A 12,961-nucleotide genomic window follows, 5' to 3' on the forward strand; every position below is an offset into this window, starting at 1 on the left:
GAGAGTGGTGTGTTGAAGTCTCCTACTATTATTGTGGAACTGTCAATTTCTCTTTTCAGTGTTGTTAGAGTTTGTTTTATGTATTTCAGAGCTCTGTCATTGGGTGCGTAGATGTTTATTATGGTTATGTCTTCATGACAGATCATCCCTTTAATCACTGTAAGTGTCCCTCTTTGTCTTTTATTGTGGATTTTGTTTTAAAGTCTATTTTATCTGAGATTAGTATTACCACTCCTGCTCTTTTTTGGTACTTGTTAGCTTGATATATTTTTTCCCAACCTTTGACTTTTAATAAAGTCACATCTTTGTTTCTAAGGTGTGGCTCTTGTAGGCAGCATATGGATGGATCCTGTTTTTGTTACCCATTCTGTCACTCTATGCGTCTTTGTGGGTGCATTTAAGCCATTTACAGTCAGTGGAATTATTGATAGATGTGAGTTTATTGCTGTCATTTTGTAGTGCTTTTTTTGTGGTGCTAATGTTTTCTTTGTTCCTCTTACTCTGCTGTGCTGAATTCCTTTTATTTGTAGATTTTCTTTGCATTTCTTTTGTTTTTGTAGATTTTGTTTTTACTGAGACTTCATGTTTTTCTTCTTTTTTTTGATGAGTAGGTTTGTTAACTTTCTGTGTGATTACCTTGACATTTACCCTTATCTTCCTGGGTTTGAACCAGTCTGTTGTTACTTGGTATTGCCTTGCCTTCCTCTCCATTAGAAATTTCTGTACCTACGTTCTTTATTCCCTCTTTTAGTGTTCTGATGTTATTGTCATTTACAGATTAACCTCTGTGGTTCCCTGTTATAATTCTTTTGGTTTTGGATAGTCCTTGAGAGTTCATTTCCTAGGTTGGTATCTGGCTGGTACAATCTTGTATCCTAGATTCAGCCTGTAGTCTGATGTTGTTTGTTCTCAGATCAAAGTACTCCCTTTCATAATTCTTGTAATTTTGCTTTGGTTTTCACATAGTCCCTTAATTTCTGTTTATCTGGAAATGTCCTAATTTCGCTATCATATTTGAAAGAGAGTTTTGCAGGGTATATTATTCTTGGCTGGCAATTTTTTTCTTTCGAAGTTTTATATATGTCATCCCATTGCCTTCTTGCCTGCATAGTCTCTGCCGAATAATCCAAGCTTAGTCTACCGTTTCTCCTCTGTATGTGACTTTTTGTTTTTCTCAAGCTGCTCTCAGGGTTCTTTGTTTGTCTCTGGTTTTAGCGAGTGTGATTATTATATGCCTTAGTGATTTTCTTTTGGGGTCTATCCTATGTGGTGTTCATTGAGCTTCTTGGATGGTCAGCTTTTCATCTTTCATGATACTGGGGAAGTTTTCTGTGAGCAGTTCTTCAATGTTCTTCTCTGTCTTTTCTGTTTTCTCCCCCTATTCTGGAACTCTGATCACTTGCAAATTTTTGCTTTTGATTGTATCCCACATAATTCTCAGAGTTTCTTCATTTTTCTTCATTCTTTTTTCTGGGTTTTCCTCAACCAGAGTTATATCCAAGTATTTTTCTTCAATTTCGCTGATCCTGTCTTCCATCGTTTCAAACCTGCTCCTCAGCCCTTGTATGACACTGACCATTCTGAAATCTTGTTGTTTATCTTTTGGATTTCTGATTGTTGTTTTTGTATGATTTCTAGTTGTGAATTTATTTTGGTATTTTGTTCCTGTATTATTTTCCTGAATTCTTCCATTTTTTTTGTCTGTAGTTTGCATGAATTTGTCTGCTTTTTCTATGAAATTGTCTATTTTTTCTTCATTTTTGTCTGCTTTTTGCTTCAACTCTTGGATAGCTCTGAATATAGAGATTTGAATTCCCTAGTGCCTTTTCTTCTACTGGAAAGTCATCTGGTGTTTTATTTTGGATGCCTACTGGAACTATCTTGTCCTTTTTTTTTTTATGTTTTGATATTGTCTGCTGTCTTTGGGACATTCAGTAGTTATTTTTCTCAGTTATGAATTGTAGATTAGTTTGTTTTGTCCTACTTTTTTGTTTTATTTGGGTACGTCTGAGCAGGCATGCTGTGTATTCTTTGTTGTTTGCTAGTGTGTGGGCACAATAGTTTTCACCTCCTTGTCCAATGGGCATGGCCAGTCGCTCAGCTATGGTGCAGCAGGGCAGGTCCAGCTGAAAGGGTGTTGCTGGGATGGGGTGAGTTGTTTGTGTCACGTATTAGGGCTGACAGGGTTGGTCAAGAATCAGTGCAGGACAGGTTCTGGTAGGCCATGCCTGTGCTGCTCAGGGGTGTGATGTGCAATGCACAGTACAGGTAGGCAGGAAGGATGGGGGAGAGTGTGATGTGTGGCATTAAGATGGGTATGGGAAAGAGAAGCGGAGAAACAAGAGCCAAAAACTAACAACCAAAAAAAAAAAAAGGAGTGCTAAGGGAGCTTGCTGTTGGAATGGCAAGATGAGAAACCAAGTAATGGAGAAAAACAAAAAGAAAAAAATAAATAAAAATTAGAAAAGAAAAGCTCCCAGGGATCCCACCAGTGCAGCTGCAAAGACTAAGGAAGTGGCTCCCAGGCCAAGAAGTATATAGCCTGGCTAGAAGGAGTAGAGATGTCACACAGTCCAAGTATTCAGGAGACAGGAAGAGAAAGTAAGTATAGAAAGGAGAAACTGAGAAATGAAGAAAGACAAAAAGGAAAAAAGAGATAAAAGAAGAAAACAAAAAAGACAAAAGAAATGCCCCCAGGGATCCCACCGCACGGCTGTGCAGAGTGGGGAAGTAGTTCCCAAGCCGTGCAGTACAGTCCAGCTAGAAGGGTCTCCCAAGCTGAGAAAAGAAAAACAAAACAAACAAACAAACAGAACAAATCAAAATAAACAAAAAAGCCTTGGGGATCTCACCAGAGTGGTGGCATGGGCTGGTAAGCAGTTCCACAGTTGAGCAGCGTTTCACTGCCTTTCAAGAAGAAGCAAAGTTGGCACATGGAACCAGGTATTTGAGAGAAAGAACAGGGAGGTGGTGAGAGGTATGGAAGAAATCAAAACAAGTGGGAAAAAGCAACACCAGCAACAAACAAATGGCACACAGGGAGTCGGCCAGTGTTGGGGGTGGAACCCAAGTGGCACAGGGCTGAAGCTGGTGCCTCCCAGCCAAGAGACTGTGGCCACAGGAAGCAGAGGAAGCCTAGTGGGGGTGAAGAAGAGTTGGGGGTGGGAAAGTGTATATCTCCTGCTGGGAGATCCATGAAGCTGCTTTCCCGTACTCCCTGTTTGCTGATCTCTGACAAGAGTCCAAGTTGGTGAATCCGTGCTACGTTAGCTGATAGGGGACCTCTGCATGTATCTCTTCTCACTTTCTATTCTCTGTCAGTTTCTTATTCCATTCGGTACTTGACTGAGTTCTTTATCTCCTCATTTGATGCTTAGGGTTCCAGGATTGACGTTTGTCTCTGTTTGACTTAGTTTTTCAGGTCTTTGCTGTGGAGGGACGGCGTGGTGCTTCTGTCTATAGTGCCATGTTGCCCGGAAATCCTAATTCCTTCTGTGTCTAACAGTTGCTTTAATGTCTTTGTATGCAAATCTAGCATATCAGTTATTTGTGAGTTGCTTCTAATATCTGGGTTTTTTTCCCCCCTCTTGATTATTGGTCACATTTTCCTGTCTTTTCACATATCTCAAAATGCTATTTGATGGAAATTGTGTATAAAAGAACTATAAAGTTAATGCTTCTCTCCACACCCCCCAAGAACATTCACTCTTTATCTTTTATATAGAAAAGGAATTAATCTCTACAGGAGTTAAGATGGGTCAGAGCTGGGCTATAACTTGACTCTAACTCAGTCCACTCCAGCTGCAAAGGACTCAAGAGGAGTCCTGTCATGAATCTGTTTCAGGCTTCTTCCTCTAATGAGAGATGATCTCTTAAGAACTGTGAGATAAGGGAATTTTACTCTGTCTTTTCATCTTAGCCTTCTGTTCTGCCCCAACTCTCAGCAGATGACCTATGGGGGAAACAAGCCATGAATTTGAGAATTCTTCTAGATTTCCATCTCTCATGTCAGCTCAATGCAGCTGTCGAAGCTCTGCTGATTTATCTTTCCCCTAGTAAAGTCCCTCTTCCTATATTGTGCCTGACTCACAGTCTGTAAAGAGACTTACCAAATCCTTCCAGGGAAGAACATGGCCAGTGACATCAGCTTACCTTGGAAAGCTTTTTTAAAAATATCTCTTTGTAATTTTGGTTCATTTATTCCTCTGTGCTTCCATAGCTTTCCACTATTATTAAAATTATGATATTTGCAATTTATTCTTTTTTTTCTAGTTGTTACAGCATGAGTAATGGCTTGTCACTACATACTGAATCTTGCTCAGCATTGGGAAACACTTGTCCTTGTTTTCTACGATTTTTCTATCTCTGAAGATCTTTCACTTGCAGTTCTCTTGATAAGGGAGAACTCATCTCTTAAAACTTCTTTCTCATCTTCTAAGCATCCAGAGGTTTATCTCCACCTTCCTTCTTCTAAGATATCTTTGTCCCAACTGGTGACCCTCTTGGAAAAGATGATAAGAGTAATTGTAATATCTACCATTTATTGAGAGTTTCTATGTGCCAGGTCACTATTATGTTATGTGCTTTTCTTGTATTGACTTATTTAATTCTCACAATGCCTGAGAGGTAGTTTGCTATTATTTTCCTCATTTTACAGATGTGGCACAGAGAGATTAAAGAATTTACCCAAGATCACACAGCTGATAAGTAGCAGGTATTAATTAAAAATTTAGAAAATCTGAATCTAGAATTCATGCCTTAACCAGAAGATCCAAGACAACCCATTTCTAGCGCTCTCTCTCTTGCTCTGTCATGTATCACCCACCTCTGGTCCATGAACTCTTCATGTGGAGCACATTTTCAAATAATAGTTGTTTTTCTGCTACTACAGGTTTACGCCAGACACTAAATAACTGTGACTCTAAAGTTCCAGAGTACTCATCATCCATCAAGCTCTTCAAGTGGTCCCGCTGAAGCCAATTTTGGGAGGAGCTTCAAAGGAGGGGAAGACACCCCCAGTCCTTCCCATGGGATGTGTAACTCACAGCAAATACTATGTTCTCTATTCTTCAATTCTTTCCTTGATCTTTTTGAAATCTTTTATAAGCTACATGAAGTAATAAGTGCAAGGCACAGTTTTAAACTATCCTTTTGTAAGTCCTACATTTTGAAATGTGGAATTTGTTATTTGGAATTTCAGAGTAAACTGGGATTAAAATAGTACAATGTTAACATGCCATTTCATATCAAATAGAAGTTCTTCTAAAATATTTGGTTCCCAGCTTTGTGAGTGCCCTAATATATACTACTCTACTATTTGTACCTGACACTCTTAATACATGAACAACAGCTTTGTTAGAATCTGAAGATTTCACCTTTATTTATGATACCTCTGTTCTTTCTCTACAGAAGAAAAAGGATGCAGGACTTCCCCTGGGGAAACCACAGCTCTCTTATGGAGTTTATTCTTCTAGGATTCTCTAGCAATACTGAGTCAAATGTTATTCTCTTCAGTATCTTCCCCTTCTTCTACCTCATCGCCCTTCCGGGCAATGGGCTTATTATCACCCTGATACATATGGACTCTCAACTCCACACACCATGTACTTTTTCCTCAGCGTCCTTTCTGTTCTGGACATGGGATATGTCACCACCACAGTGCCCCAGATGCTGGTGCATATGGTTTGCCAGAAGAAGACAATCTATATTGGATGTGTAGCTCAGATGTACATCTTCCTACTGCTGGGCATCACTGAGTCTTGGCTTTTTGCAATCATGGCTTATGACAGGTATGTGGCCATTTGCCATCCTCTCAGGTATAAGGTCATTATGTGTGGGTCAATGGTAGCCTTCTGTGGATTCTGGGGTATTAGCTGTGCCCTGATAAACACAGTCTCTGCTATGATTCTTCCCTATTGTGGTCCCAATGAAATAAATCACTTCTTCTGTGAAGTGCCTGCTGTCTTGAAGTTGGCCTGTGCAGATACATCTCTCAATGACAGAGTGGATTTCATCCTGAGCTTTATCCTTCTGCAGGTCCCACTCTCCCTTATCATTATTGCCTACATCAACATCTTTGCTGCCATCTTGAGGATCCACTCAGCCCAGGGGCGGCTCAAGGCCTACTCCACCGGTGCCTCCCACATCACTGTGGTCACTATGTTCTCCATACCATGCATGGTTATGTACATGAGACCTGGCTCTGAGGCCTCCCCAGTAGAGGAAAAGAAGCTGGATTTATTTTATAATGTGATCTCTGCCTTTCTCAACTCCATCATCTACAGCCTCAGGAACAAAGATGTGAAACGGGCTTTCCTCAAAGTGACAGAGTGGGGAAAAGTGCCAGAATGAAGTCATGGGAACACGGGCAGCAGCAACCAAACTTGGAACACAGCCTACATAACCTCTCCATCCAAAATGCTTCCAATACCTAATGGACACTCATGAAAGATTAATGGATACCTTAAATAAGATTATATATGGGAGCATGTGGAAGGCTATGGCAGTGAGTGCCCCTCAAGCATGGAGGCATCAGACTGTGGACTCCATGAAGGCAGAGCCCATATCTGATGTCTCTATATCACCAGTTTATGAGACCTGGCAAAATCTTGGCATCAATTAAGTCATCTGTTTAATTAATAAATGAACGTGTAACTAAGTGTTTTCATGAACTTTGGACTTAGGAAATAAGTTCAAATTGGTGGGCACTAGATGGCTCCCAGATTTCCTATTAGTGACCTGACTAAAGCTCAATCAGGGCTTTGACAAGGTCTAAAGAAAGAACAATTCAAGATAATTCAATGATGATCATAGAAAATAGAGTGAAGGGAAGTAATATATGTCAGTTTTAATCCAGTATTGTTAGGAGCATATAGATCTGGGCCCTCATGTCACTGAAGAGAGGAGCTCTGTTTTAGGAAAGTGATGTTTGTAAGGGGAGTAGAATCTCCCAGTACTTGCATGAAAATCTCCCACCCACACCCTTTTCATAATGCATTTTCAACTTTATTGAAGTACATTGACACAATGAAATATAGATATTTAAAGTGTACAATTTGATGAGTTATTTTATATATATATATATACCTGTGAAATCATCACCATAATCAAGATCATTATATTCATCACCTCCCCAAATTTCCTTGTGACCATTTGCAATCTGTCTGTATTAGTTATCTATTGCTGTGTAACAGATTACTGTAAAATTTAGTGGGTTAAAACAACAAATATTTCTTTTTTTCACAGTTTCTGTGGGTCAAGAATCTGGACAAAGCTAAACTGTGTCCTCTGGCTTAGGGGTCCTCACAAGGCTGCAATCACGGTATTAGTTAGGGCTACAGCTATCCAAAGGCTCAACTGGAGAAGGAACTGTTCCAAGCTCACTTGGTTGTTTCCAGGATTTAGTTCTTGGTAGGCTGTTGGACAAAGGGCCTCATTTCCTTCCTGACTGTTATCCAGAGCATCCCTCAGTTCCTTGCTATGTAGACCTCTCCATAGAGCAGCTCACTTTATGGCAGCTGGCTACATCAGAGTGAGGAAGCAAGTACTGGTGTCACTAGGGAAAGAGGTTGAATGAAATCATCTTGTCCACCTGACCATTGCAAGGTATCCCACAGTGGATCCTCACTTATATGCATTTATATAGGATGTGATTATCTTCACATTCTATGTCTGTTCCATGAGAGGTACATTCACATACCTTCTTCTAGATCCCCTGTCACTAATCTTTCAATTTTTTGCTTTCCGAGTCCCTGATCAGCCTTCCAACCCATTAGCAACTGCCCATGAATTAGTGTATGTCTACACTTCAGGCCGTCTCTCATTCCATACGACATGGACAGCCATATATACCATTCAAAGTTCTACCCACAGGAAGAATTTTCTTTCACCACACTCAGTGCCACCTTGTGTGGGGATAGTGTCAGCACACTGTGCAGATCCTTTGTAAACTAAGCCATTGTTAACTAGTTAGAGGCAATTCTTCATGTGGGTTGAGAAGAGGCAGTAAAATATTAGGAGCAAAAACTATGGGAGTCTTAGCCACTGATTATGAAGTCTATGACCTAGACCTGAACTCATACGTACTTTTCATTTTATCATGGAACTCTTCTGTGCATGTTCAATTTTATGGTTCAGTGGATAGGATAACATAGTTTATGATGGAAAGTTTTATTTGCTTTGTCACATGGTGAGATACATGCAAGGTGGTACTCTGGCTCACGTGGGCTTGTTTTAATTTTCTTCAGCTTCAACTTGAACTTACGTATGAGCAATTGATGGTCTGTTCCACAGTCAGCCCCTGGCCTTGTTTTTACTAATGATATTGAGCTCCTCCATTGTCTCTTTCCACAGATGTAGTTAATTTGATTCCTGTGTATTACGTCTGGTGAGGTTCACGTGTATAGTCACCATTTAATGATGACAAAAGGCATTTGCAATAAATAAGTTGTTGGTGTTGCAAAATTCTATCATGTGATCTCCAGCATCATTTCTATCACCAAGGCCATATTGGTGCATAAATTTGAATAATAGTCATATTAACTGGTCTTCCTTGTAGGCACATGGATATTATCCTATCACTGACAGTGCTGTGCTTCAGGATAGATCCTGAAATGTTCTTTTTGATGATGAATGTGACGCCATTCCCCTTCAGTTTGTCATTCCTGACATAGTAGACCGTATGATTGTCTGATTCAAAATGGCCAATACCAGTCCATTTCAGCTAACTAATGCCTAGGATATTGATATTTATGCATTCCATTTAATTTTGGAAGACTTATTTTCCTTGATTCATACTTTGTACATTCCACGTTCCGATTACTAATGGATGTTTGCAGCTGTTTTTTCTCATCTTAAGTCATGCCACATCAGCAAATGAAAGTTCCAAAAGCTTTACTCTATCAATGTCATAAAGTTCGAAACTACTTTGAGGAGCAGCTCTTCCCCAGTAGTATTTTGAGTGACTTCCAAACTGGGGGATCCATCTTCTAGCACTATATCAGACAGTATTCCACTGCTATCTGTAAGATTTTCACTGGCCAGGTCCTTCTTCCCATTCTACCTTTGTCTGGAAGCTCCACTGAAATCTATCCACCATGGGTGATCTTGCTGGTATTTGAAATATCAGTGGCATAGCTGCCAGCATCACAGCAACATGCAAGCCACCACAGTAAAGACAAATGACAGATGAGCTGTGGGATGACATCAAGGATATCATACATAAAGAAAGCAAAAGGTCATTAAAAAGACAGGAAAGAAAGAAAAGACCAAAATAGAGGTCAGAAGAGACTCTGAAACTTGCTCTTGAAAGTAGAGTAGCTAAAGTGAATGGAAGAAATGATGAAGTACAAGAGCTAAACAGATTTCAAAGAGTGGCTCAAGAAGACAAAGTAAAGTATTATAATGAAACGTGCAAAAACCTGGAGTCAGAAAACACTTGGCATTTCTCAAGCTGAAAGAACTGAAGAAAAAATTCAAGCCTCAGGTTGCAATACTGAAGGATTCTATGGGCAAAATCCCTCGTGTGTGTCAGTTAATCATACTGTGGGGGCTTGTGTGTTGCTGTGATGCTGCAAGTTATGCCACTGGTATTCAAATACCAGCAGGGTCACACATGGGGGACAAGTTTCAGCTGAGATTCCAGGCTAAGACAGACTAGGAAGTAGGACCCAGTGATTTACTTCTGAAAAGAATTAGTCAGTAAAACCTTATGAATAGCAACGGAACATTGTCTGATATAGTGCCAGAAGATGAGCCCCTCAGGTTGGAAGACAGTCAAAAGACAACTGGGGAAGAGCTGCTTCCTCAAAGTAGAGCCGATCTTAATAATATAGATAGAGTCAAGCTTTCAGGACCTTTGTTTGCTAATGAGGCACTGCTCAAAATGAGAAGAAACAGCTACAAACATCCATTAATAATTGGAATGTGGAATTATGAAGTATGATTCTAGGAAAACTGGAAATCATCAAAAATGAAATGGAACACATAAAGATTGATATCCTAGGCATTGGTGAGCTGAAATGGAGTGGTATTGGCCATGTTGAATCGGACAATCATATGGTCTTCCATGCCGGGATTGGCAACTTGAAGAGGAACGGTGTTGCATTCATCATCAAAAAGAACATTTCAAGATCTATCCTGAACTACAATGATGTCAGTGATAGGATAATATCCATATGCCTACAAGGAAGACCAGTGAATGTAACTATTACTCAGATTTATGCAACAACCACTAAGGCTAAAGATGAAGAAATTGAAGATTTTTACCAAGTTCTGCAGTCTGAAATTGACTGAACATGCAATCAGGATGCATTGATAATTACTGGTGATTGGAATGTGAAAGTTGGAAATAGAGAAGAAGGACTGGTAGTTGGAAAATATGGCCTAGGTGATAGAAATGATGCCAGAGATCACAAGACAGAATTTTGCAAGACCAACGACTTTTTCGTTTTAAGTACCCCTTTTCAACAACATGAACAGTGACTATACATGTGGACCTTGCCAGATGGGACACACAGGAATCAAATCGACTACATCTGTGGAAAGAGATGATGGAAAAAGCTCAATATCATCAGTCAGAACGAGGCCATGGGCCGACTGCAGAACAGACCATCAATTGCTCATATGCAAGTTCAAGTTGAAGTTGAAGAAAATTAGAACAAGTCCACGAGAGCCATAGTATGACCTTGTGTATATCCCACCTGAATTTCGAGATCATCTCAATAGATTTGACACATTGAACACTAATGACTGAAGACCAGACAAGTTGTGGAAGGACATCATACCTGAAGAAAGCAAGAGGTCATTAAAGAGACAGGAAAGAAAGAAAAGACCAAAATGGATGTCAGAAGAGACTCTGAAACTTGCTCTTGAATGTCAAGTAGCTAAAGCAAAAGGAAGAAAAGATGAACTAAAAGAGCTGAACAGAAGATTTCAAAGGGCAGCTTGAGAAGACAAAGCAAAGTATTAAAATGACATGTGCAAAGACCTGGAGAAAGAAAACCAAAAGGGAAGAACCTACTTGGCATTTCTCAAGCTGAAAGAACTGAAGAAAAAATTCAATCCTCGAGTTGCAATATTGAAGGATTCTACAGGGAAAATAATAAACGACGCAGGAAGCATTAAAAGAAGGTGGAAAGAATACACAGAGTCACTATTCCAAAAAGAATTGGTTGAAGTTCAACCATTTCAGGAGGTAGCATATTATCAGGAACCTATGGTACTGAAGGAAGAGGTCCAAGCTGCACTGATGGCATTGCTGAAAAACAAGTCTCCAGGAATTGACAGAATACCAATTGAGATATTTCAACAAATGGGTGCAGGCTGGAAGTACTCACTCATCTATGCCAAGAAATTTGGAAGACAGCTACCTCGTCAACTAACTGGAAGAGATCCATATTTATGCCTAGTCCAAAGAAAGGTGACCGATCCAACCAAATGTGGAAATTATCAAACTATATTATTAATATCATACGCAAGTAGAATATTGCTGAAGATCATTCAAAGTGACTGCCAGAAATTCAAGCTGGATTCAGAAGAGGATGTGGAACCAGGGATATCATTGCTGATGTCAGATGGATCCTGGCTGAAAGCAGAGAATACCAGAAAGATGTTTACCTGTGTTTTATTGACCATGCAAAGACATTTGACTGTGTGGATCATAACACATTATGGATAACATTGCGAAGAATGGGAATTCCAGAACACTTAATTGTGCTCATAAGGAACCTGTATGTAAATCAAGAGACAGTCGTTCAAATACAACAAGGGGATACTGCGTGGTTTAAAGTCAGGAAAGGTGTGTGTCAGGGTTGTATTCTTTCACCATACCTCTTCAATCTGTATGCTGGGCAAATAATCTAAGAAGCTGGGCTATATGAAGAAGAACAGGGCATCAGTGTTGGAGGAAGACTCACTAACAACCTGTGTTATGCATACAACACAACCTTGCTTGCTGAAAGTAAAGAGAACTTGAAGCACTTACGGATGAAGATCAAAGACCACAGCCTTCGGTATGGATTACACCTCAACATAAATAAAACAAAAATCCTCACAACTGGACCAATAAGTATCATCATGATAAATGGAGAAAATATTGAAGTGGCCAAGGATTTCATTTTATTTGGATCCACAATCAACACCCATGGAAGCAGCAGTCAAGAAATCAAACGATGTACTGCTTTGGACAAATCTGTTGCAAAAGACCTCTTGGGAATGTTAAAAGGCAAAGATGTTACTTTAAGGAAGAAGGTGTGCCTGACCCAAGCCATGGTGTTTTCAATCACCTCATATGCATGCAAAAGCTGGGCAAAGAATAAAGAAGATCGAAGAAGAACTGGCACCTTTGAATTATTATACTTTCGAAGAATATTGAATATACCATGGACTGTCAAAAGAACGAACAGATCTGTCTTGGAAGAAGTACAACCTGAATGCTCCTTAGAAGCAATCATAGTGAGACTTCATCTCACACACTTTGTACATGTTATCAGGAGGGATCAGTCCCTGGAGGACAGCGTGCTTGGTAAAGTAGAGGGTCAGCAAAAAAGAAGATCCTCAGCGATATGGACTGACACAGTGGCTGCAATGATGGGCTGAAACATAGAAATCATTTTGAGGATGGAGCAGGACTGGGCAATGTTTCGTTCTGTTGTACATGGGGTCTTTTTTTAAATTTATTTTTTATTTTTAGTTTTTTCTTTTTTTGTAATTAAATTGAAGTTTACATTTCAAGTTAGTTTCCCATGCAGAATTTTTTTTTACATAACACTGTTATGAGATCCCAACCGCTCACCCCATTCTGCTACAGCACACTCCTCCCCTCTGCCCCTGATTCCCCATGAACATTCAACCAGCTACTAACTCTCTCTGCCTTCCCATCTCACCTCTGGACAGAAGCTGCCCCCTTGGTCTCTTGTATCTACTTGACTAATAGGCACATTCTTCACAAGTATCACTTTAT

The 12,961-nt window shown here is 39.8% G+C and overlaps 1 protein-coding gene across 1 annotated transcript; it reads left to right on the plus strand.

Moving 5' to 3' along the window:
* Positions 1 to 5,419: 5,419 nt before the first annotated feature.
* LOC101356194 (putative olfactory receptor 2B3) lies at positions 5,420 to 6,366 on the plus strand. Its single transcript, XM_012554321.2, is given in 2 exon segments — positions 5,420 to 5,600; positions 5,603 to 6,366. Coding segments are annotated over 2 exon segments (930 nt in total). The 3' UTR covers positions 6,352 to 6,366.
* Positions 6,367 to 12,961: the final 6,595 nt, after the last annotated feature.

The sequence above is a fragment of the Trichechus manatus genome, unplaced genomic scaffold (assembly GCF_000243295.1).
Source record: "Trichechus manatus latirostris isolate Lorelei unplaced genomic scaffold, TriManLat1.0 scaffold00015, whole genome shotgun sequence".
NCBI classification, from domain to species: domain Eukaryota; kingdom Metazoa; phylum Chordata; class Mammalia; order Sirenia; family Trichechidae; genus Trichechus; species Trichechus manatus.